The sequence below is a fragment of the Drosophila ficusphila genome, unplaced genomic scaffold, assembly GCF_018152265.1.
Source record: "Drosophila ficusphila isolate 14025-0441.05 unplaced genomic scaffold, ASM1815226v1 contig_286, whole genome shotgun sequence".
NCBI lineage: Eukaryota > Metazoa > Arthropoda > Insecta > Diptera > Drosophilidae > Drosophila > Drosophila ficusphila.
Window position 1 is genome coordinate 7,956,448 of NW_025064189.1, and position 23,451 is coordinate 7,979,898.

Below are 23,451 nucleotides of genomic sequence, written 5' to 3' on the forward strand. Positions count from 1 at the left end.
GTTTGTTTTGTTTGTTTCCGGGGCGAAGGTTTCCTGAACTTACCGGTTCGATGACCTTGGAGGACTCGGAGGAGAGAACGACTGGGTGTGAAAGTTCATGTTTGTATTTATTGATCGATAGCGTTATCAATTCGATTTAAAATGACATTATAGATACAGAGATTAACAACGGTTTAGCAACAATAATAATAGTTACAATAATAATTACATAACGTCTCGCTCCTTCGATTGCGTTCGAATATACAAAATTCTAAAACTCCCGAAATGTTCTTCAAAAAACAGCCTTAAGTTTATGACCTATAACTTATGCAGCATGATGGACTTGAGAGTGGGAAGGGCAAGGTTAAATGAGGGGCGGATGGTGCGGGGGTTGGAAGTGCTTGTATAGTGTTAAGCGCATTACAGTTCACAAAGTTGTACGTATTGAATTACAAAACATAGATGAGCTTTCCAACTTCACAATAGTTTCAATAGATTCGTATCAAAGAAATTGCACGTGTTTGATTTGACAATATTTAAATTGGCTCCTTTAGTGTTTTTATGGTTATGTCTAGGTACGTTTAAGCGTTTCCATATCATATGCGGACCTGTTCCAGTTCAAACAAATCTTTGTTGATCCTTAATCATGCCAAATTCAGCGATCCAATAGTGATTAACGAAAAAATCCATATAAATCTTAAAATTTTTGTTATCAAACAATTCAGTAATCTTTAAGCTATGATAGAGCAACCCAGAACAGGCCTGATAGTTCGTAATTATTGCGTAACTACATACCTACTGGTGTAGGCGAATATGCATATTAAAGATTACATAGCCTAGGGGCAACAATAGTGATTGACTCTAGTTCGCTGCGGTTGGTATTCATTGGTCCTTGGGTCGCTACCTCTCGAACTGGAGCACGTAGTCCTTAAGCGGGCCGGGCAGGTTCAGGCGGTTAATGTTTTGGGCCAGCTTGCGGTTCATCGCTTCGTAGATGGCCCAACGTGACAGCTGCTTCAGACTGCGCGGTCTACGATAGAGCGTCGAGATCAGGGCAATCAACTGCTCCGTCTTCTTGCTGGGCACCTGGGCTACGTAGAAGTTGTGCAGCGACTTGAGACAATTGAAGAGCGGCTCGTGCTGCATGGTCAAGTAGAATAGATGTATGACACGCGTGTACGTCGCTTGCGGATCGTTGAGGATGAACTCCTTCTTCGTGATCAGGATGATGTAGTAAAACAGCAGGTGGCACGAGTTGGTGCGGAACGAGCTGCGAAAAGTGGCCAGCTCGTTGGAGAAGATGGCTGTGCCCGGCGTTGACTTGCCGCTGAGCACGATGTTCGGATCGGCACCGTACTGGATTAGCGTCAACGTCAGCTCGTAAACGCACTCCATGTCGTGGCAGGTGCGCACATTATGCACCATGTCCATCACCGCCTGCAGAATGTGCTGATATGTCTTGTTGCAGTCCAGGCCGTGTTGAAGCAGCATTAAAAGGATGTTCTTGATGAAGTCAAAGTTTGTGCGCTTCTGGGCGTCGCAGTTAAGCGTAAAGTTCTCGCTGACCGTGAACACGAGCACGTGCAGCGGCTTTAGATTGGCGCGGTAGGAGCAGTTTGGATTGGCACCGTGCTGCAGCAGCATGCGGATGCAGTTCAGATAGCAGACCTAAAAAGACGAATTAGTTCCGGGATACAAGTAAAGTAAAGATTCAGACCTTCATAGAGTGTGTGAAATGATGCAGGTGATCCTTATTTATTAATGGAACTAGTAGAACCATAATGGGCACAGATCCATCCCTCCCCACGATGTTGGGGTCACCATTCTCCTTGATGAGCATGTTGAGCAGCTCGTAGCAGACCTCCCAGTCTCGCAAGTGACGAAACACGCAGGCCATTGCACTATTCCCTGCCTGGTTGATCGACTGCTTGGCCCCGTTTTGCAGCAGAAACCGCACCAGGTGCAGGACATCCCACTTGCTCCACTTGTCGTAACCATAACGCGCCTCCTCCAGAGCGTAGCGTACAATGAGGGCGTGCAGGGGTGTGTTTCCGAGTGAGTCGGGGGGCGTTGATTAGTTCCTTGCAGCCGCGTTCCAGGAGTATGCGCAGAGTAGCCAGTGTATCGTCTGCCGACTTCCGAGCTGCAAAGATAACTAAAAGGGTACCATGTTAGTATATGAGTTTTTATTCTTTCATCTAAGGCAGTCGGGACTCACCAACATGCAACAGGGTCATTTGTTGTGTGCAAGTTCGGACAGTTGTTATGGCACCCTGATGTATAAGTAGCTCGAGAAAGCGTCCATCATGAAGCACGGCATGATGAATGGGGTAATACTCGTCCATGATAAGATTAATTTCCTCCGAACGCGTGACAACCAGCTGCTGGACACAATTCCACGCCCCGCGCTCGCAGGCCAGGTGCAGCAGTGGCTTCTTCACCCGGAAAGGGATCCACGGCTCCTCCATTTTCTGCGTGAGCAGACTCAGCACATTGTATTGATCCCCGTCGATGGCGTAGTAAAGTGCGTTTTGCAGCTTGGTGTTTAGCCGCTCGCTGACATCGTCCACGTTGTTATGCCACTTGCCACTCTCCTCGCAATTGCGTGTATGAGCACCGGGAAAGCACATCCTCGTGTCCACGTCGATGCGGGCGCCGTGGCGTAGAAGTAGCTCGACGCACTCCTCGTAGCCACGTAGGGTGGCGATATGCAGGGGAAGGGAACAGGGTGAGCGGTTAACATCCGGGCGATGGCGGTGCAGCAGCCATTTAGTGAGATCAATGTGGTTGAGGCCAACGCTGCGCTGCAGGATGTTGTAGCCGTAGTCGTCATGCATGGCCAGGATGTTTTCATTTTTAGGTATTTGGATGAGCAGGCTCTCAAGCGTTTGCAGTGACACCTTCGGGTTGGCGCGCAGGATGTCAAATAGCGTCTGAATAGTTTCCTCGGTGGCCTTGGACAGCTTGCCATCGCGATGGGAGAGGAGCGCAGATCCGGAGCGGAAAACCTGGCTCACGGAGCCACCCATGACTTTTCTGGCTGGAACCCTTCCGCTCTGGCTAACACCGCACTGGCATGCTAGTCCCTCCTTCTGCGACGCAGTTTCCGGGAAGATCGGTAAACAGAGAAATGCGTATCAGTCCAAAAACCGTAAAAATCAATAAGAGCCCTGAAACATTTGCCCAGATCACCACTTGGCGACGGATGAGAGGCGAGAGGCTGCTACGGTGGCGCTTGTGGCAGTTTCCCACATCCCCGTGGTGCGTTTACACTTTAAATGCATCGCATCCGGACGTTCAAAATGAATTTTATTTTAAATCACAAAAACTTTTCTCCTGTGCTCCGCAGCTTTGCCCTTCTTTTTTTCGATATGTGTATAACAGCTGTAACAAGGTGTGTGGAGTTATCGGACATCGATAAGCCTTGAGGGGTACAGTGGGTTTTAGCATGCACGAACCCTTAATAAATTATAAAATTAATGTTTTATTGATTTATTAATTTAGTTTCAGGTTTGCCATCATAACTATCAGAGTTTGCACAAAACAAATGACCTTGCTGCATGCTGTTGAATTCTGACTGCCAAGATGACTTCCCAGCAATAACCAGCATAGAAACCATTGTTCAATTTCACGCGTTGTGAAATAATTGCAAGCGCTAAGCGACACTTAAATTGTTTTTAAGCACTGTTGCATTTAAGTTAATTTTTGTTTTTAATATAGTAAAAAAAATACATTTCCTTAGAAAAAACCAAAACAAATACAATGTATGTACATATAAGTTAGTTTTTCACCGTTATGAAAACAGTGTCAGCTATTATTTTTAAGTGTTTATCCAAATAATTATCAATTTTAATCTATAGCTTAAAAATAAATATTCGTATCATAACGAAAACCAACCTAATTGGTAAGTAAGGATACATTTCTTTCCCTTGTGAAACACTTTTATGTTTTCCTTAGTCATCTTTTACTGTACAAATTGGCGCGTAAAAATAGAAGAGCGTCTTAAAAGGTTACTGCGTTTTTACGGATAAATATCACCTGAAAAATGACTAGCCGCCTCGAGACAAAGTACGATAACCTAAGTAGCCACTTCCGGCTCAAGGGACACGACTACCAAAAGCAGTTCTGCCACCTTTATGCCCACCGCCTGGCCGAGATGACCCGTCTGCTGACGCCACTGGCCCAAAAAAAGTGGGGTAACAAAGAGCCTATAAAGAAACTGTGCGAACTACGCGGAGAACAGGACGTACACTGCATCCTTATCGGCACCATCTACAAGCACCAGGCGCACAAGCCGAGCATTCTGCGGGACATCTCCGAGGAGAACCAATTGGCGCCGCAGCCACCGCGCCAAAACTACTCGGAGCCTGATGACAAGATTGTGCTGGAGGATGAGCTGCAGCGGGTGCGCTTGCAGGGCGAGGTAAAGAGTGAGCTCATGGCCACCGGTGTTGTGTGCGCCGCCCTTGGTGGAACCGACAGCGAGGGGTTCTTCAACGTGGAGGACATTCTCTTTTACGAAAGTGGGCCCCAAAAGCCACTGGCCACAAGAAAGATTAGTCGCCTGCTGGTACTGGCCTCTGGATTGGACCAACTACAGGCCCACAACTTTGCGGATGCCCTGAATCTTTTCCAGTACTGGCTGGCTGGTAATCTGGGGAATGGCAAAGAAGCCGGCTCTATGGTGCGGCTCATTGTGGCCGGAAACTCAGTGAGGGCCAGTGCCGTGGCCCATGTTCCCACGCTCCAGGTGGCCCGCACGCAGGCGAATGCCAACGATACCGTCCAGGCCATAACCCAGTTGGATCAGTGGTTTGCCTCGTGGGCACGTTGTCTACCGGTGGATTTAATGCCGGGTGCCTACGATCCGGCCAACTTTATGCTGCCCCAGCAGCCGTTTCACAAGTGCATGTTCCCGGAGGCCGCTCAACTGGCTTCCTTTCAGGCGGTGACCAATCCGTACTGCTGCCAATTGGACGAGACCCTGGTGATAGGCAGCTCCGGCCAGAATGTCTCTGATTTGCTGCGCAGCACTTCGCTGGATTCCTCTTTGCAGGCCCTGCGATGTACCCTCACCTGGGGCCACATTGCACCCACTGCTCCGGATACGCTAGCCTGCTACCCGTACATCGACAGCGACCCATTCATCATGCGCGAGTGTCCGCACGTGTATTTCGCCGGCAACTGCGAGTCCTTTGAGACCGCACTGCATGAGGGCTCCCAGGGCAAAAAAACGCGCCTGGTGTGCGTACCCAGCTTCAGCAAGACGCAAAGTGTGGCCGTGGTGGATCTGGACACGCTTGACTGCCACCAGATTAACTTCAGCGTGGATGCAGAATGATAGATTAAGTTAATATACATAATAAACACGTTTAATTTTGAAAATCACTGGTTTTATTTGCTATCCTAGTGCACCACTGGCCCTAGAGGTTCTCCCCGAATGTTCGCAAGATCCAGGCGGGAATCGATGGTGTCGTCTATCAGTCCAATGACGGCGATGTTGTCCCCGCGAATGATGTGAAGTCCCAGGACAATCTGCTCGATTCCAGAAGTCGTGGAGAAGACGCGCTCATGGCACTCGTCGATGATAATGTTGATGGTCTGGTCGAATCCCTTGAGTGTGCCGATGAAGTTCCGTCCGTCCGCAGTGATGATGGACACTGTGTGGTTAATATACGACTCCAACCCGGACATTTTGTAAAGTTTTCGTTGTTCAGTCAGAGGAGAAAAAACAAATACAAATTGTGGGAACCTTCGCGACGCGCTCTCCGATAACGATAACTCATACGCAGCACAGCTGTTCGGCCTCTTGTGCTCATGTAATCGGTGCAGAATTTTCTATTTTCCCTAAAATTTTAATTAAATTTCATAAAATGCTGCGTCGCTTTGTGCAAATCGGTGGCCGGGAACTGTGCCGAACCCAATCGACGGCTGCCGCCACGGAAAAGTGGGATCTATACGCCGGAATTCTAGTGGAGCGCCTGCCTGTGGTTTCAAAGACGCTAAGTCCTCTCGAGAAAAAGTTCCAGGATGTGTTGTGGCGCGTGGAGTACGAAAACAGCCTAAAGTCTGACCACGAGGTGAAGCACGAACGAGAAATCGTCCAGGCGGAGCTGATCAAGCAGGGCAAAGTGCAGGTGGACCTGGAGGACAGTGGCTCAAAGCAAACTGCGCAGGATCTCAAGGATAACTACATCGAGGAGCTAAAGAAATTCCAATTTGGAGACCGTACCACCCCGGATGACAAGGCCAACAAAACCAGCTCTACAGATCGCTGCCTGGAGGACACGCTCTATCTTCTCGTTCAGCAGAAGCTCGGCCAGCAGGAACACCTGATCTTACCCCAGGGCAAGCGGGAGGAGGGCGAATCAATGCGCCAGACGGCAGAGCGCGTGCTTAGGGAGCAGTGCGGCCAGGAGCTGCGGGTACTTTTCTACGGCAACGCTCCCGTCGGCTTCCACAAGTACAAGTACCCCAGCAACCAGCGGACGGAAAGCGTCGGAGCGAAGGTGTTCTTCTACAGGGCGTCTTTGCGATCTGGTCAGGTGGCAGAAAAGGCAGCCAAGTTCGAGTGGCTGCCTAAGGAGGCGCTTAACGGAAAGCTGAAGAACGTCGCCTATGCGGAAAGCGTTAACAAATTCTTGTTGTAATTTTAATTGTTTTATTTTGTTTTCTTATCTAACAAATAAATATTCTTTATGACCAGAAAAGTTCAATGGTTAATAACGGGTAAATGGAAAAAAAAACAAAGTTGATGGTTTATAGTTTTTTAAACATAGCAAAATAAAAATTCAGAAATTTTCGAGGCTACTTACTGTGGGCTTAGCTGCTTATCCAATTCCCGATACAAAAACACTTCACAGCTTTAACATTTTTTGACATGCAGCAATATATTTATTTTTGCAATTCATGAATTGTAAATATACGTTCAATATAGAGGCAAATATTTATTGTTTTGCTTTTATTTTTTTTTCGCTTAGAAAAAGTTTACTACTTTCGTTTCGAATACACGTAGAAACTGGAGAAAACACAAAGGCTGGATATTATTTATTTTTGGGTAGCAAGAGTATCTTAAACTGTTTGATATTTCAATTGTATATATGCTCGGTACAAGTTGCAGACATTTAATATTGAAAATGTGATTTGCTCGATTACTGGAAGCTAGTAGCAAGTATTTTTCAGATTACTTTTAATTTATCCTCCATTCAATATCGTCTTCGGCTACCTGACGCGTGTGCCAATCCTTAAACTGAAACGTCCAAATTTAAGATACTTTCATCGGATGTTGTTAAATAAATGCAAAAACTACAATGGTTCATAGTCGTGTTGATAAATATGTATTGCAAGGTGCTATTGTTGATTTTAGGTTCATTGTGGCATAGGTTCTTAAATAAGCATTAAACTGTTTGACTTAGACTAAATTATCGAAAATAATGGTGTAAATATATATTTTTGTTTCACTTTTTTTTTGTGGTTTTGTTTGTTTTTAGAAATATACTTTAAATTGTAAGACATATGCTCAGGCGCCATTTAACAAGACCGGGCAGGCTTTTTAGTTCTGGAAAAGCGTTCGCGTGAAGTCTATGTAGTCCAGGGCATCCTTGATGGGCTGGCCAGAGCGCGGTTCCGAGTAGGGCTTCATGCGCTGCACGCAGTAGTCCGCCATGTCCTTGGTGAGATTCTGTGGTGGAATATGCAAGGCTTAGCAATGGTTTGCGCAATGTGAAGTTGTAATTTAAACTTACGCAGTAGAGCTCTTCCTTGGTAACGTAGGGGCGGTCGGCGGCGGTGATTGCGCGGAAGGCGTTCTCGATCTCTTCGTAGGACTGGACGTTCTCCGTCTCCTTGGAGATCATAAACGCGATGTATTCCTGCAGGGAGACGTTACCGTCGCGGTTCGGGTCGACCACATCGAGGATCGCCTCGAACTCTGGGTCGGGTTGGCCCTCTTCCACCATGGGCAGGTCGTAGCCGAGGGCGCGCAGGCAGGACTTGAACTCCTGGTGGTTGAGCTTGCCGCTCTTGTCCTTGTCAAAGTGCTTGAACATCATCGAGAACTCCTTGAGCGAGTCCTCGGAGACGCCAGAGTGGTTGCGTGCTTGGATCTGCTGCTCCAAATTGTGCTGCATGCGCATGGAGAGCTGGTCGAGCTGATCCCATTGCTGGGCCAGGCCCACTGTCGAATGCTCCGTGTAGCGATTGTCCAGGATCAGGTGCTCCTCCAGCAGGGCGCCCAGCTCTTCGATCTTCTTAAGGTCGACTCGGCGGGCGCGCACCTCGGTGGCCTTGACGCGAAGCGCCTCCAGTTGCTGTTCCAGGGAACCGGAGCCTTCCATCATGGACGTTCTGTGGGATTGCGATGTGTATTGGCGGTGTTGAAAATTGCCAGACAATAAAGCGTTCGTTAGTAGGGCACAATATCGAATTAGGTCTCAAACAAATCGGAACGTTACAATGATATAATGCATAAGAAAAGCAAATCTTGTTAAAGGTCTGTTACGGGCAGCGAAATTTATTTTCTGGAATTCGGGCTTGCAACTAGTTTGACTTCCCATCGATTTTATTTTGTAATATTTACAGGTGTTTTTGGGAATTTGGCGGGGCGCGAGTGTTTAGATCTGGATCGGGGTTTAGTGTAGTTAAGATTGGTTGGTTGTTCTTTGAGTTCAGCAACTAATAAAGACGAAAGTTGTCTAACTGCTAGAAGCGATTAAAAATAAGAATAGCGCCAAAGGAACGTTCAAATTGGAAAAAGCTACTAGATTTTGGTAACTCTTCGATTAAACAGAAGAAACATGAAAGTAATTTAAATTGCTCGATTTCTACATATTTCTGTATGCTACAGCAGTATTTTGCTCTCGAATCGCATGCTAGAGTTTAGTTTCGTTAATTTTGAATAAGTTTTGAGGTGAGACCAAAAGAATAATGGAGAATCAGAAGGCCACGTTGTAGATATACACTCTGATCGGGTGGGTCGGTGCTCTCGCTAATGCAACTAACTAAAACTACGCCTTAGTCGTTGCTCGATCTTATCGGTATCAGTATCAGTATCAGTGTGGATATATACGAGTATTTACAACAAGCCCTTAGCCTCAGCGCGAGGCGCAAAAGCAAGAGTTACGGAGAATCGAGTTACTCCCACGGGTTAGTGGAGGCGCAGCGTGATTGGGAGCTCGGCTCCAACGCGAGTTAAGGAACGAAAAAAGATCACAACAGAAAATAAGATTTCAAACGCAGATTTGAGGCCTGCTCGCTTAATTACCCTTGACGGTTATAACCCAGCATATAATATCTAGAAAATAGAATGGATCTTTCAGTTACGTTTTATCGTTTATGGAGTGACAGAGAGTCGTCGAGACCACAAGACTTGTTTTCGGATTTGTGTGGGCTGGGATGGGTACATGGATTCAATGGATCCAATGAAACCAACACACGTTTGGATTAAGTAACCCCCTCCTGCCAACGGCAAGTCCCTGAGTTCCCACTCACCTTGTCTCTGTGAGCCACTGGTGGAAGAGATTGGCGTGCTTGGCGAACTCCTTGCGCAGCTTGTCGTTCTCCTCCTGGCGCTTAGCCTCCTTGGCAAGTTCCCCATCGCGTTCCTCTATGATCTTTTGCAGGTTACGCCAGGTCTCCTCAAGAGCTTCCATGGTGAACCACGTGTATGGGTTGGGTCCAACATTAAAGCTCTTGATCTTCTGGTCGAGTGCTGCCAATGCCTTGAAGTCAGCTTCGGCCGACGAGAGAGATGCCTGGAATTGGGCATGGGCGTCGCGCAGGGCGCGGATTTCTTCGATCGAATTGCAGCGAACAGGATCTGTGAGATCCTCCTCGGCATTTTCGAACCAAGAATTGAAGGCCGAAGCTTTCTTGGCAAATGTCAAGTAGAGTTCCTCGATCTGGCGGAACTGCTCCTGCATGGCCAACAGTCGCTGCTTGCGCGTATCGGAGGCGTCGCGCAGCTTCTGCCACCTGGCGATCACGTCTCCGTGACGCTTCAGGATCGCCGGCGACTGGGCATGGCTGGCGTTAATTAGTTGGTCCTTCAGTGCCGTAATGTTGTGGATGCCCTCCTGCTCGAAGGCGTTGAGACCTGATCAAACAACAAAATATGTTATTAAATATGTTATAATAAACAAGACCAGTGGTAATCCTACCTGCATCAAATGTCTCCTGCTTGGTCAACAGCGTCTGCACGGTGGACAGATCACGCCCGAATTCGTCGGAGCGCACGTAGTTCTCCTTGTCGTCAATCCAGCTCTCGACCACGTCGGCCTTCCACATGAACTGCAGATAGGCCGAGTTGTCCAGCAGAGCTCCCTTGCGGCGGGCAGCCAGGGCGGACAGGTTGTCCAGCTTGTGGCGCAGCTGCTGGCAGCGCTGGGCAATGGAGTCGCCATGGTGGTTCTTGGCCTCCACCAACTCGCTGCCCTGGTCGCAAATCAGGGAGCAGCGGTCCTTGTGGGCAGTAAAGTCCGTCTCGAAAGCGTCGTGCTTCTTCAGCAGGCCCTGGACGCCGGCCATCGAGTCACCGTAGTCCTCGACGGACAGCAGCTGCTGCTTCTCGGTGATCCAGGCCTCCTCCTCCTCCACCTGGGCAAGGAACTGCTGGTAGGTCAACGACTCATCCAGCTTCTGGCCACGCGTGGCGGCCAGGTTCTTCAGCTCGGCCCAGGCCTGGTTGAGGGCCTTCAGGCGCTGCTCGATCTCCGGCACGCCGAGGTTGGACACGTCCATCAGCTTCTCTCCGGCCTCCTGGACGGCCTGAATGGCTGGCTCATGCGAGGCCAGCTCGGCCTCCAAGCGCTTGTGCTTCTTCTTGAGGTTCTGGACACCGGTCAGATCGCGACCGTAGTCATCGGAGCCCACCAGCAGCTTCTTCTCCTTGATCCAGCTCTCCTCGTCGGCAATGTCGCGGAAGAACTGGTGCAGGGTGAGGGCCTCGTTGAGACGGGCCTGACGGTGGGCCGCCAGGTTGCAGATGCGCTCGTAGCGCTCGTTGATGCTCTGGCGCTTCTCCTGGATACCGGCAGTGTCAAACTGGCCGCTCTCCACCAAGGAATCGGCCTGGTTGTTCATGTCCTTGATGCGGTCTTCGTGCGCCACGATATCCGCCTCGACCAACTGATGCTTCTTCATGAGGTTTTGGACAGAGGCCAAATCCTTACCAGAATCCTCAGTGGTCAACAGACTCTCGACCTCGCCCAACCAGAAGTCCAAATCCTTGACAGCAGCGATGTAGGTGCGCTGCTTGTTGGCCTCCTTCAGCTTCAGCGACTTTTCAGTGGTCTTGTGTGTGAGGTATTCCCACTGATCGGCGATCTGCGTCAGCCTCTTCTGCACCGCGTTCTCCGATCCGCTGCACTGCTTCTTGTCGATCAGGTTGCCGCCCATGGCCAGCACGCTCTGGATGCGGTCAGCGTTCGCTGCCAGCTCGGCCTCGAAGGCCTGGTGCTTCTGGTGCTTTGACTGAATGTTGGCCGGGTCCTTGTAGCTCTCCTCGGTGGCCAGCTGCAGCTTCTCGGCGATCCAGTTCTCGATCTCGTCGGCGTCGCGCGAGAACTGCTGCAGCGTCTGCTCGTCGCCCAGACGGGATCGCTTCTCGATCAGGCCGTCCTTGAGGTGGCGCCAGCGCTCGAGCACCTGCTTGCGCTTCTCGTCCACCAAGTTGGAGGCGTAGTGGTTCTGGGCGATCAGCTGGTCAGCCACCGTCTGCAGGGCCGCGATCTTCTGCTCGTGCCCGTTGATGGCCTTGTCGAAGTCCTCGTGCTTCTTGATCAGCGCCTCCACATTTCCGCCGGAATTGGCGTCGTCCTCGGCATTGAGGAAGGCCTCGCGGGCCGACATCCAGGACTCGGCCAACTCGCAGTCACGCATGTACAGCTGCAGATCCAGGTTCTGTTCCAGCTGCAAACGACGCTCGGTCCAGGCCTTCTCCAAGTCCTCGCGTGCCTTCGCCAGGTCCTCGATTTTCTCCTTGATCTCCGGCGAGGCATAGTGGTTGGCCTGCAGCAGCTCGTTTCCGAACTGCTCGAAGGCGCCAAAGGTTCCGGCGCGGGCATCGATCTCCGTGCGGTGTTCCTGGGAAAATTCGGGGAGTAAGCGAATTAGTTTGGGTTGTGGATTTGGGATTGGGAACGCCGGGTTAGAACAACATTGCAACGCTGGCTGGCTGGACGCTGGGAATCGATTGCTATAGCGCCAAGTTAGTTAAAAGTAACAAACGTGAAACGAAGTTAAACTGAACAATTTGATGGATAAACTGGGTGAAACGTGAACGGAGCATGGATGTTCGATGATGATGATGAAAGGATTGCACAGAAAACATTAGTTAGATTGAAATATACATGTGAATCAAGTCAACTGTAATATAAACATAAATTATAATGAATATCTTTAGAAAACATTAAATACAAGTAGATATTTTACATAAGATAGTTCAGTTTTAGGTTTCCAGATACGAAAAAGATTATTGATTTGAAGTGGCGTTTTCTTAAGGATACAAATCTTAAGAAGTTATATTTTTGCATAGCTTATTATCTGGACATTGAGAAATGTGCGAGATCCGAGTGTAGGGGTTAATGTTGATGACGGCCCGATGTGTGTAAGCAATATTAGATAAGATTAAAAGAAACCGCTTGGGTTACGAATAGAACGAAATATGTGTGTGTCAGAAGCTAAAGAAGATATGGTCTGATATTTGTACATGAAGGGTATTCACACTGATCAAAAGAAGATAGAGAAGGAATTTCAAGTACCCTCTGATAAATGCTTTTGGATGGATGATGGGAGCATGTTCTGATCAAAGGCGGGCACACACATAAACACAACGAACGAAACACGGATCTGAAGTGATGGTGGTTAGCGAAGGATCTACCTCGTCGCCGGATGGAGATGCGATGCTGGAGGTCGAGGCGGTGGCTCCAGGAGCCGAGCTGCTGCCCAGTGTGAACTCAATCTCAGCACGGTGTGCCTGCGATTGTATTCGTATCGTATTTGTTCGATTGATTTATTCGTTTTTTGAGGGGTTGGAATGCAGAAACACAACCATGATGGGGGTTTGGATGTTGTCATGAACCGGTTGTCGTTGTAGATTGTATGTTGTTCGTTTATGTCATGACACGAACGAAAAAAAACAAAACCAAAAAGACAAGATATAGTCGGGTGGCAAATATAAGGGGAAAAACAATCTCCTGTTCAAGTATGTCTAAGTCAAAAAGATCCTAGCTGTAGGTATAACCCCCATCGGAATCCTCACCTGATGCCTTTCAATCAGAGCCTCCGCTCCAGTGACATCGTTTGCCAGCTCGTCGGAGGTCACCAGGCTCATCATCGAGTTGATCCAGGCGAGCAGGTCGCGGTAGTCGCTGAGGAAGCGCTGCAGGTCGTACGAGTCCAGCAGCTTCTCCTTGCGGGCGGTCGACTTGGTGATGATCTGATCCCACATCTCGTTGATCTCCTTCTGCTTGGCGTATGTCTGCTCGGCGGTGTCCGGATGCGACTGCATCAGCCTGTTGGCGGTCTCGTCCAGCTGGCGAATCTTGTCGCGCAAGGCGGCCAAGTCGCGCTCAACACCCTCGTGCTTGCGCTGCAGTGTCTGGACACTGCGCAGGTCCTTGCCCAGGTCGTCGTTGTTCAGGGCATTGGCCTTCTCCGCGATCCAGTCCTTGGTCTCGTCGATGTCGCGATGGAAGCGCTGCACCTCGTGCGCGGAGCCCAGCTGACTGGCCTTCTCGGCGGTGAGAGTCTGCAGGTTGTTCCACTTCTCGTTGAGGTCCTGCATCTGGGTCTGGATCTTCAGGGCGGCCTCCGTCTGTCCCAGGGAAGTCAGCTGCACGGCGATCTCGTTCATGTTGGCCAGCCGCACCTCGTTGGCCTTCAGGTCGTCGTTGAAGTCGTCGAACTTCTTCTGGAGCACCTCCACCTCTTCAAGATCCTCGCCCACGACGTCGGCGACTTGGGCGTGGTTCTCCTTGTCCCGGATCCACTGGGCCAAGTCGGCGGCCTCGCGCACCAGGACGTAGGCCTTCACCGTCTCGTTCAGCTTGTTCTGGCGCTCGCGGGCGAGGGCCAGCAGGTTGTCGTACTGCGAGTTGATCTGGTTCTGGCGCTTGGCAATAGAGTGGTTGTCCACCAGGTTCTGCTGCGAGGCGCTCAGACCGGCCTCGATCTTCTTGATGTAGGCGGCCGGGACGAAGCCCTGACGGTCGTTGACCTCCACCTTCCACCAGTCCTTGTTGTTCGAGTTCAGCAGGGTCAGCACATCGCCCTTCTTCATCGAGACCTCGCGCGGCGACTTCTCCGTGTAGTCGTAAAGGGCGACCACGCACTCCTTGCCGGTGATGTCCACCACGGGCGTCTCCTGCTGACGGCAGTTCTTGGCCTGCTCCTGCAGCGCTTGGATGGTGTTGCCGAAGGCCTCCAGATCGGAGACCAGGGCTTCGTGCTTCTTGAGCAGCGCCTCCGAGGAGTCCTCGTCCTTGCCGTAGTCACTGCCCGTGGCGATCGGCTCCTTCTCGCGCATCCACGACTCCGCCTCGTTGGCATCGGCGAAGTACTGGTGGGCCTGGAGGGAGTCGTCCAAGTCCTGCTTGCGCTGGCTGGACTTCTCCTTCAGGGTGTTCCACTGCTCCTGCAGTGCCTCCAAGCGCTGACGGATGTCGTCGCTGGCGAAGGGCTGGTCCTTCAGCATGTTCTCGCCCGAGCTGATCACGTTCAGCAGCCTGGCCTCGTGGTTGTTGATCTCGGCCAGCACAGCCTGGTGCTTCTTGATCAGATTCTGTACGCCAATCAAGTCGCGACCGCGGTTCGTGGATGCGGCAATGGGTTCCTTCTCGCGGATCCAGGCAGCCTCGTCCTCCAGGTCGCGGAAGAGCTGCTGCACCTGCAGGGAGTCCAGGAGGTGCTGCTTCCGCTCGCCCATCGGGGCGGCCAGGGCGGCGTAGCGAGCCGAGAGGTTGCCCTCCTTGTTGCGGATGTTGTCCGCATCGAAGTGGCCGGATTCGATGAACTTGTTGGCCGCGACCTTGATGCTCTCAATGCGATCCTGGTGGGCCATCACATCGGCCTCCAGGAGGGCGTGCTTCTTCTGCAGGTTCTGGACGGAGGTCAGGTCCTTGCCGTGATCCTCGGACAGCAGTTGACCCTCGATCTCGCTCAACCACAGCTCGATGTCCTCGATGGTGCGGTTGAACTGCTGCTGCTGGCAGGCCTCGTTCAGCTTGGTGCCCTTCTTGTCCGAGGCCTGGACGAGCGTCTCCCACAGCACCACGATCTCCTGCATGCGGGTGTTGATCTGGTCGGCGGCATAGTGCTCCTTCTCGATCAGCTCGGTGCCCACGTTGGTGATGTCCTCGATGCGCGACTTGTTGGCGTTCAGCTCGTGCTCGAAGTTCTGGTGCTTCTGCATCTTGCCGTTCAGGTTGGTCGGATCCAGATAGCTGTCGTCCGTGGCGAACTTCAGCTTCTCACTGATCCAGCCCTTGGTCTCGTCGCAATCGCGCTCGAACTGCTGGTAGCGGTTGGAGTCCTCCAGCAGCTGACGGCGCTTAGAGGACTTCTCCTGCAGGGCAGCTCGCCGGGCCAGGAGCATCTGGCGCCGCTGGGCCACATCGTCGGCGGCATAGTGCTGGCCGTCAATCAACTTGGTGGCGAAGATGTCCAGCGCCTTGATCTTCTCCTCCTGGGCGGCAAGACTCTTCTCGAAGTCCTCGTGCTTCTTGATCAGCGCCTCCACGGAGTCGAGCGAGTCGCCGAGATCCTCGTTGGCCAGGAAGGCCTCCTGCTTGGCCATCCAGGTGTCGGCCTGCTCGGTGTCGCGGTAGAACAGCTGCAGGTCCATGCACTGCTCGTACAGGATGCGACGATCCTCCCACAGCGACAGCAGCGAGCTCTTGTCGTTCTCCAGAGCGGCCAGCTTCTCCTGGATTTCGGCGGCGGCATAGTGCTCGCGCTCCAACAGCTTCTTTCCGGACTCCGTGGTCAACTTAAAGCTGTCCTCGCGGGCATCGATCTCGCCCTTGTGCTCCTGGTGGCGTTCCAACAGAGCCTCTGCCCCAGCCACATCCTTTGCCAACTCATCGGCCGAGATGATGGCCTTCATGCCGTTGATCCAGGACACCAGGTCACGGAAGTCGGCGAGGAATCGGTGCAGGTAGTACGACTCGTCCAGTATCTGCTTACGCTCGCGGGCCTTGGTGGTGAGACTCTGCCAGTAGTTGGCGATCTCGGCCTGCTTGTCGCGAATCTGGTCGCTGTGGTCCGCGTGGATGGAGCAGAGACGCTGCGCCTCGGCTCCCAGGGTGGAGACCTTATCCTCCAGAGCGGCCAAGTCGCGCTCCACACCCTCGTGCTTGCGCTGCAGAGCCTGGACACTGGCCAAGTCGCGACCGTAGTCGTCGGACGAAAGAACAACGTCCTTTTCGGCAATCCAGGCCACAGTCTCGTCGGCATCGCGATTGAAACGCTGGATCTCGTGGGCGCCGAACAGCTTCTCCTGGCGCACGATGGCCAGCTGCTTCAGGCGCTGCCAAGCCTCGTTCAGCTCCTCCTTGCGCTTGGTGATGGTATCGCGCTCGGGATGGCCGTCCTGCACCAACTTGTCGGCCAACTGGTTGACCTCGGTCACGCGGTACTCCTGCGAAGCCATGTCCTTCTGGAACTCGTCGAATTTGCGCTGTAGGACCTCCACATGCTCCAGATCCTGACCGTACTCATCGGCGGTGACAAAGGTCTCCTTGTCCTTGATCCAGAACATAACCTCTTCGCACTGGCGCAGGAACTGCACCAGAACAAGAGCCTGCTGCAACTTCAGACCCTTCTCGGCCAGTCGGCTGAGGAGCAGCTCCCACAGCTTGTGCAGCTCGTCGAGGCGCAGCTGGATGGTCTCGGAGGCAAAGTGCTGCTGGTTGATCATCTCCTGGCCGGTGTTGTCCAGCGAAACGATGGCGTTGCTGTGCGCCGACACCTCCGCCTCGAAGGCCTGGTGCTTTTGGATCTTGGCCTGCAGATTGGTCGGATCGCGGTAGCTCTCCTCGCTGGCCGCCTGCAGCTTCTCGTGGATCCAGGACTCCAGCTCGTCGGCATCGCGCTTGAAGTACTGGAAGCGGCGCGAGTCCTCGAGCTTTTCGCGCTTCTGTCGCGTTTCGATCTTGAAGTCATTGTAGCGGGACAGCACCTGCTCACGTCGTTCCTGGATGTCCTCGACTGTCTCGAGGATTTTCACCTCCTTGGGTGTGAAGTTCTCCATTTCGCTGGTTCGTTTACTTGTTTAGTTACTTAAGTTATTCGTTCGTTTCGGTAATAAACAGCTTAAAGAAAATAAAATAGTTTAGTATGAATTACATTTAGTTATTTAGTTAACCAATTTACCTTAAGCTGCTCCGGGCGCTAAACGGTGTCAATTTAATACTGCTGCTAATGCTTTCCCTTCATCAAACAGATGACCGTGTTTTCCTGTAAACGAAGTGGAGGGGGAATAATTAGTTAAATTCGGTTTAATCAACACAAATACAATCGCAGCCAGGCAATTACCTAATCATTGGGTCATTCATAAAATGGGAAACACACACATTCATCAAAGCGAAACCAGAAAACAGTGGTGGCTGGCACCAAACAAACTTTACTATCTTTACAATTGTTTTGCGTTTTGAAACATATTTTGAGAAACTATTTATTAATTCTTTATTTCATAAACCAATTCAAAGTAAAGGAATATAATTTCCGCTTTGTTTTCAACTGAACTTAGGTCGATGATCACATCGGTTGACAACCTCGCTCCCTTTTGATGGCCTCAACGTTTGCACACCCCAACCAAACTAAAACTGCGAAAGTGACGCATTCCCCGGCTGATTAGGTTCCGTCAGCTATCGCTATCTTATCGGCCAGCGTACTCAATAAACTCAGCTCCTCGATTCCGAGTTATTTTTAGCAGGGAATTACAAAAACTAAATTCTTTATTCGAAACATAAATGGTGAATGACATAACCAACAGGTGAAACTTAAAAACTATCCAGATCTCGCGATAAATCGGCCAGCATCTCCATGAAGAGGTGTGACTTGGCCTCGTCTTCGTGGTCATCTCCTCCAGAGGCGTCGTGGCCGCTGGTGTCCATTCCGGAAAGCGAGAGTTGCTGCAGCAGGTCGGAAAGAGTGCTCCACACATTCTGCGGCCAATTTTCGGCAAAGAGCGGCATAAAGAGTTCATTGAGTTGATCCGCCCGCACTGCTCCCGATTGCAACATGGCCTGCAGTAGGTTTTTCAGCAGAGAAAAGCTCTCGGGATTGTTGCCCATTTCCTGTATGAAACTGATGCTGAGCAGACCCTCGAAAATTCCGGGCGCAGCTTCACTGGCCATAAATTGCGGCGAGTGCCACACAGAACAGCAGGCGGTGACTACACCCTCGTCGAGGAAATTGGGTTTTCGGTTGATGAGCAATTGCAGAAGATGCACCAGTCCCGAGCCAATTAGGTGATAGAAAACCGTGGGCATTTGGGGAAACAGAACCGCCCGTTGGGATCGTCGGAGCAGCTCTGTTAGCTCATCCCTGCTGCCCACGTTTTCCGGACGCAAGCTGAGGCAGTGCAGCCACTGCTGCAGCTGGTAGAGCAGCTCCGACAGGCTGAAGCCCACATCCGGACTGAGCTGCAGCTCGCTGGAGCCACCGGCGGCAGTCGCCGCCTCCGCCTTGTTCCTGTTCGAGTGGCAGACCTTGGTGGCCAGCTCCTGTAAGTCACCGTGGTAGAAGGTGCTCTGCAGCACGCTGGATTGGAGCCACTGCTGCAACTGGGACTGAGCTTGTATGCGAATCAAATGGGCGTAGGTCGAACGCAGAACCGCGTTGGTGCTGGCGGGCAGAAGGGCCTCCAGGGATTGACCGATGCGCCGGTCCAACATCTGCGGCACCTGCTCCTTCCACCGCTGACAGGCCTTCTCCTTGGCCGCCTGGAAAATCTGCTGCAGTTTCTGGTAAACCTCATCCTGCTTCATAGAGCTGATTTCGTTGACCTCGGCATCCGCCGAGGCCTTCGATGGGATCAGAATCTCCTGCTGGGCATCCTTGACCACACACTTAAAGCTGCGCTCCGTCACGAACTCAATTAATCTTCTGGTGGAGGCGTTCTGCGAGTGCAGGAAGGCGTCGGCCAACTTGCGCTGCTGCTGCTCCGTGGGAGATAGTTCGCTGGGAGCCAGCGCCTCCTTGGCGGTGGCACTGCTACTCTGCTGCAGCTGCTCCAACCGAGTGGTTATGTACCGGAAGCGACCGCTCCTCGCCTGGCGAGAGGGCGTGATGCTCACCCGGAACTCTTGGAGAAAGGGACAGGCAACAGGCAGAAGTTCATCCATCAGGGGAGCAAATGACTTCTCGGGGCAACGAAGACTGCTCAGGCAGAGCTCCACAATCGCTGAGGTGGTGCCATTTTCAGCCTCATGAGCCCGGTAATTGTAGTAGTTGTTCACCAACTGCGGCTGAGCATCCAGCAACCAGCCAATGCAACTTCTGGTTATGAACACAGCCCCGGACTGCAGTTTGTCCACGTGTATGGCAGCATACAATCCGTAGAGCAGCTCCAAAGTGGCCAAAGAGTCTGGAAGGTGCAAGCTAACCAGATCGAGCATAACCAGATATTGAACCAGCCACGGCAATGTGATGAGCAGCTTTCCTTGCCGCATGGAGCGCTCAAGTATCTCGCGGAGATTGAAGTTCGGGTGAAAGTGGCTGCGAAGCTGCAACTGCTGGGGGCAAACATACGGCGCTGAGGGACTGCCGTGCTGCGTGGTTCCACTGAAAGGCAAAACAGTTACAAAGCCCAGAAACTTGGACAAAATCAGCATGTTGGCCATGGTCTGGACGCGAACAATGCACGGACCCTGCTGGGCGGACTGCTCCTCCGTGCCCACATCCTCGGCCAGCTGGAGCAAATCGAAGGTGGAATCGTTGTGGCGCAACAGCTGGACAAAGAGAGCCAGTTTGAGATGCACAAGAAAAGCCACCGATGAACAGCCGGCAATAAAGTCTCGAAAGAAGGCTTGCGACCGTGGAAACTGACCCTCTACACTCGAGTTGGAGGTCACCAGGCGCTGGGCCAGTTTGTTGTGCCTGAGGGGATCCAGCTTGAGGCCCAGCTCTTCGGGAGATTCAGCGGTCTCTGTGCCCGAGATTAACAGCTGGCTGACAAACAACTTGGCAAAGTGGGCCATATTCACCGGGTGCTCCGATACCTTAAAGATTTCTTTAATTCGTGGCGTTAGTTCGCTGGCAAAGTTGAACATTCGATTCAGGTGACTCTGCTCCCACTGCTTCAGGGCTTTGTAGAAGAGATCCCTCTGGGCCTTGAAGGCCCCAAACTCGTTTTGTGTCGGAAAGTTCTCCCGCGAGTCCTTCTCCACGTGGTAGTAGACATTTTGCTGCGAAAAAGAAGAACTTTCGTGTGCGAAGGGTGTGGACGTCTCCTGTTTCTGTTGGCAGGAGACCTCCAGTTGTTTGACGATTTCCGGAGGCAGAAGGCTCAATCTCTCGTTTTGAAGCAACACCACCAAAGTCCTCTTGTCCAGCTGCAGAAGCAACTTTTGCTGGTTCTCCAGCAGTTTCAAGGCGAAGTAAACACAGCTTTTGTATTGGGCGAGTCGCTCGAGAGGCGCAGAAGGAGCATCCGACTCCACTGGGTGTTGTCCAGGATCTCTTATGTTAAGCAACTGCAACACAAAGCTCAGTTCGCTCAAGACATTAGGCACTAGATTCAGATCCATCAGAAGGCCATAAATTGCGGAGAGTAGCACCAACTGGTTGGTATCGCTCACATCCTCCAGGCTCAAGCATTCCCCAGCGATTACCTCGTCTTCCGGCGTTCTCTCCTGCTGACTGACATTCACGGGCGCCTCGCTTTTAATCTCCTGCTTGTTAAGCAGCAGGGATTTGCGGGCCTCCATTTCCAGGGCCGCACCTTGACTTCTATCAAAGATTTCGCTGTTCTGCGAGATTCGCCATAGGTTGTTATCATTGCTAAAGGAACTAGTGTCGCCAAACGAAGAGTTGGCTGAGACATTCTTGCTGATGGTCATGGGTAAGACCCGTCGACGCGGTTTGGATTGAGGTGTTGCTCCGGCGGCAGTTCCTGTAATCGCTCCTGAATGTTGATTATGCTGCTGTTGTTGAGGCGTTGTCTTCTTCTTGGATCTTTGATGACTTTGGTTGGGCGTGGACAAAAAGTCGCCCAGGCAGAAGCTGTTCCCTCCTCCGCCGGCTCCACCGCCGCCACTCCTGTTAGGCGTACTGCAAAACTGACCGCCACTTGCGGGCGTGGATCTTCGACCCTGCGGCTGTTGACGAGACGGAGTGGTAGTCGAAGTGGAGGACACACTGCAGCTGCTCCGATTCAGAAGAGAGTCGCTAAGTTGGTGTGGCTGCTCCTCCAGATTCTTGGGTGCATCGGCAGGCGGTGGCTTGGCCTGACGAATGGGGGTTAGGGAATGCACCGGAGTCTCCGAACTGCGACTGTAGAAATATGGCTTGGTGGTCTTGCGCAGTGCAGCCAAGAAATAAGCGGCAAACTCTTCTAGGCTGCAATTGTTTTGGTTATTTCCCTTTCCGCCCCTTTTAAAGTAGGCGACGAACTTCTGCTGCAGCTGGAGGCGTGGCACCTTCTCCAATTGCGCAAGCAGCTTCTGCAAATGCTTTTCCTCCGACATAGTCATTTTAAAATCTCCGGAGCATGACCCGCGCTGCGCTATTTATTTCTGTCTCAGCTCGAGCTATTTTTGACCTTTCAACTTCTCTCTCCCTTTTGTTTCCCTGCAACGGAAGAGGAGAGAGGGGAAACGTTGGCTCGGCTTTTCTGGGTTTTCGTTTTCTAATTTATTTTTAAACTTGTTTGGATAGGGTTGAAGTTGCAGGATTTTGTTTTGCTTTAGTTCTTTTTCTCGTATTGACATCACTTTTTCACACACACTATTCTAAATCAGAGTACATAACTGCACGAAAGACATTACGAGTTAACAATTTAGGCGGCGATGACATCATCACCTGTACTAAAAGTAACAAAGTTAAGTATTGGTTAGGGGAGAAGGGTTGAAGTACGCCGAGCTTGTTTGTCAAATATCGAAAAAATAAATTTTTATTTTTGTATTAGGTTTCTTTTGCCATGTAAAACTTATAAGCAAATAAAAATATTAAGCAAAAAATCATTATTTATCTTTCCATTATAAAAAAGGCAAGGTAATTTCTAAAAATTATTTTTGCAATCTATAAATTATTTGTATATCGCACTATATGTTTTTTTCGAATGCTTTTATATTTTAAGTAGTTGTACATAAACAGTTTCTCCTGTACCAAGCAAATAAACATTGTGATAAGAACAAATCTAAGAAATATTAGGAATTCGGCCACATATTACTTAATACTTTGAAACGCGTTAAATGGATGAGGTCAAAAGGCGGCAAACCATAGACAGTGACATCATTTAGAGGAGAGGGTGGGTCGGGCATGCAAGCAAACAAACAAACAACACACATTCGAAACAAATTTCACGCAGGAAATTGAAATAAATAAGAGAGAGACCGAAATATGCCAGGGCTTGGCAGCCATACAAAGTCAGCCAATTTAACTGTTTGTGGTGGCAAACACAACAACAACGGCTCTTAAAAGAGAGAACGAGAAAAAAAACTCACACACACAACAGAGAGAGGGCGAAACATTAATTGAAGTGTCTATCAGAAAATAGCTGAAAATGACGTAATCCTCTCGGATTGGAATTATGAGCAATACAGATTGACCAAAATAATGAATGACTTTTATAAAACAGTTCTGCCAAAAATATCCAATAGATAGCCTTCAAAAAAGTCAAGGACATCACCCCACCCCAAAACAAGTTTTGGCAAATGTAAGGCAAACAATTTACTTTTTGAACTCGACACTTAACTCTCGCAAACACAAACATCCAACGAGGGAAGCAGAGCAAGAGAGAGCTCTCTCTCACGCTTTCTTTCGGCTGAAGTTGCCGCACCACCATCACCCGATGACGTACACACACTAACACCAACTCTCTACTCCTGCATAACACACATGCAAACTGGAGTACCAGATACTTTTCTTCAATTGTAATTGGAATTCAAAACTTTTGTGAAATATGAAAACTTTGGTGACTAATCGAGCACTGGTTTGGGTTCCTTTGCCCCCTGAACCATGGCCAAGAGTTTTCTCACACTTTAAGACGCTTTTAATTGGATTTTTGTGTCTCCTGCAAGGGTGTGGCGTTGACCCGAAAAATTTTCACTTCACACGCAAGCCGAATTTCAATTGCAATTTAAAGTCAACTTTCACAGAAAAAAGAAGAAAAGGTTTAAAAAAACTTACACTCTGATGGCGAATTAAATGGTTTACAGTTAATTTGTTAATCAAACTAATGGTTTCCAGTAATTTTTAGTAATTTTCACGGAGCGCCTCAATTTCACGGGATCGCACTTTTTTCACAGA

General features: G+C 50.5%; 6 protein-coding genes across 8 annotated transcripts; 2 read left to right on the forward strand and 4 right to left on the reverse strand.

Annotated features, from left to right (window-relative positions):
- Positions 1-88: 88 nt before the first annotated feature.
- On the reverse strand, positions 89-3,349 carry LOC108100627 (ankyrin-1). The gene is given in 4 exon segments (XM_017204628.2): positions 89-1,647; positions 1,697-2,044; positions 2,046-2,134; positions 2,198-3,349. Coding segments are annotated over 4 exon segments (2,016 nt in total). The 5' UTR covers positions 3,009-3,349; the 3' UTR covers positions 89-879.
- Positions 3,350-3,810: 461 nt separating this feature from the next.
- On the forward strand, positions 3,811-5,364 carry LOC108100278 (DNA polymerase delta subunit 2). The gene is made up of 2 exons (XM_017204064.2): positions 3,811-3,883; positions 3,937-5,364. Exon 2 carries the CDS (start codon positions 4,025-4,027, stop codon positions 5,318-5,320), a length of 1,296 nt encoding a protein of 431 aa, XP_017059553.1. The 5' UTR covers positions 3,811-3,883; positions 3,937-4,024; the 3' UTR covers positions 5,321-5,364.
- On the reverse strand, positions 5,330-5,759 carry LOC108100283 (U6 snRNA-associated Sm-like protein LSm8). The gene has a single exon (XM_017204068.2). The coding sequence runs from the start codon at positions 5,671-5,673 to the stop codon at positions 5,386-5,388; it is 288 nt and encodes a 95-aa protein (XP_017059557.1). The 5' UTR covers positions 5,674-5,759; the 3' UTR covers positions 5,330-5,385.
- Position 5,760: 1 nt separating this feature from the next.
- Positions 5,761-6,689, forward strand: LOC108100281 (39S ribosomal protein L46, mitochondrial). Its single transcript, XM_017204067.2, has one exon. It carries the CDS (start codon positions 5,853-5,855, stop codon positions 6,627-6,629), a length of 777 nt encoding a protein of 258 aa, XP_017059556.1. The 5' UTR covers positions 5,761-5,852; the 3' UTR covers positions 6,630-6,689.
- A 154-nt stretch (positions 6,690-6,843) lies between these two features.
- LOC108100275 (spectrin alpha chain) lies at positions 6,844-23,441 on the reverse strand. Of its 2 annotated transcripts, XM_017204060.2 has the most exons (8): positions 23,332-23,441; positions 17,350-17,433; positions 13,238-17,288; positions 10,137-12,060; positions 9,469-10,072; positions 9,242-9,271; positions 7,725-8,325; positions 6,844-7,660 (listed from the first exon to the last, which is right to left on the reverse strand). In XM_017204060.2, exons 3-8 carry the CDS (start codon positions 17,225-17,227, stop codon positions 7,532-7,534), a joined length of 7,278 nt encoding a protein of 2,425 aa, XP_017059549.1. In that variant the 5' UTR covers positions 17,228-17,288; positions 17,350-17,433; positions 23,332-23,441; the 3' UTR covers positions 6,844-7,531. The 2 variants fall into 2 exon arrangements, with proteins under 2 accessions (XP_017059549.1, XP_017059550.1); XM_017204061.2 differs by lacking the exon at positions 9,242-9,271.
- Positions 17,916-23,441, reverse strand: LOC108100277 (protein disks lost). 2 transcript variants are annotated; one of them, XM_017204062.2, is made up of 2 exons: positions 23,332-23,441; positions 17,916-21,771 (listed from the first exon to the last, which is right to left on the reverse strand). In XM_017204062.2, exon 2 carries the CDS (start codon positions 21,672-21,674, stop codon positions 17,979-17,981), a length of 3,696 nt encoding a protein of 1,231 aa, XP_017059551.1. In that variant the 5' UTR covers positions 21,675-21,771; positions 23,332-23,441; the 3' UTR covers positions 17,916-17,978. The 2 variants fall into 2 exon arrangements, with proteins under 2 accessions (XP_017059551.1, XP_017059552.1); XM_017204063.2 differs by lacking the exon at positions 23,332-23,441 and adding an exon at positions 22,877-23,066.
- Positions 23,442-23,451: the final 10 nt, after the last annotated feature.

Excerpts from the sequence above, each read along its gene's own strand:
- LOC108100278 (XM_017204064.2), top strand. The coding sequence starts at position 4,025 with ATGACTAGCCGCCTCGAGACAAAGTACGATAACCTAAGTAGCCACTTC.
- LOC108100283 (XM_017204068.2), bottom strand. The coding sequence starts at position 5,673 with ATGTCCGGGTTGGAGTCGTATATTAACCACACAGTGTCCATCATCACT.
- LOC108100281 (XM_017204067.2), top strand. The coding sequence starts at position 5,853 with ATGCTGCGTCGCTTTGTGCAAATCGGTGGCCGGGAACTGTGCCGAACC.
- LOC108100275 (XM_017204060.2), bottom strand. The coding sequence starts at position 17,227 with ATGGAGAACTTCACACCCAAGGAGGTGAAAATCCTCGAGACAGTCGAG. Across the intron at positions 9,272-9,468 it reads CAGTGGCTCACAGAGACAAG|ATATTATATGCTGGGTTATA; the intron begins GTGAGTGGGAAC and ends TCTATTTTCTAG. Across the intron at positions 7,661-7,724 it reads CCAAGGAAGAGCTCTACTGC|AATCTCACCAAGGACATGGC; the intron begins GTAAGTTTAAAT and ends ATTCCACCACAG.
- LOC108100277 (XM_017204062.2), bottom strand. The coding sequence starts at position 21,674 with ATGACTATGTCGGAGGAAAAGCATTTGCAGAAGCTGCTTGCGCAATTG.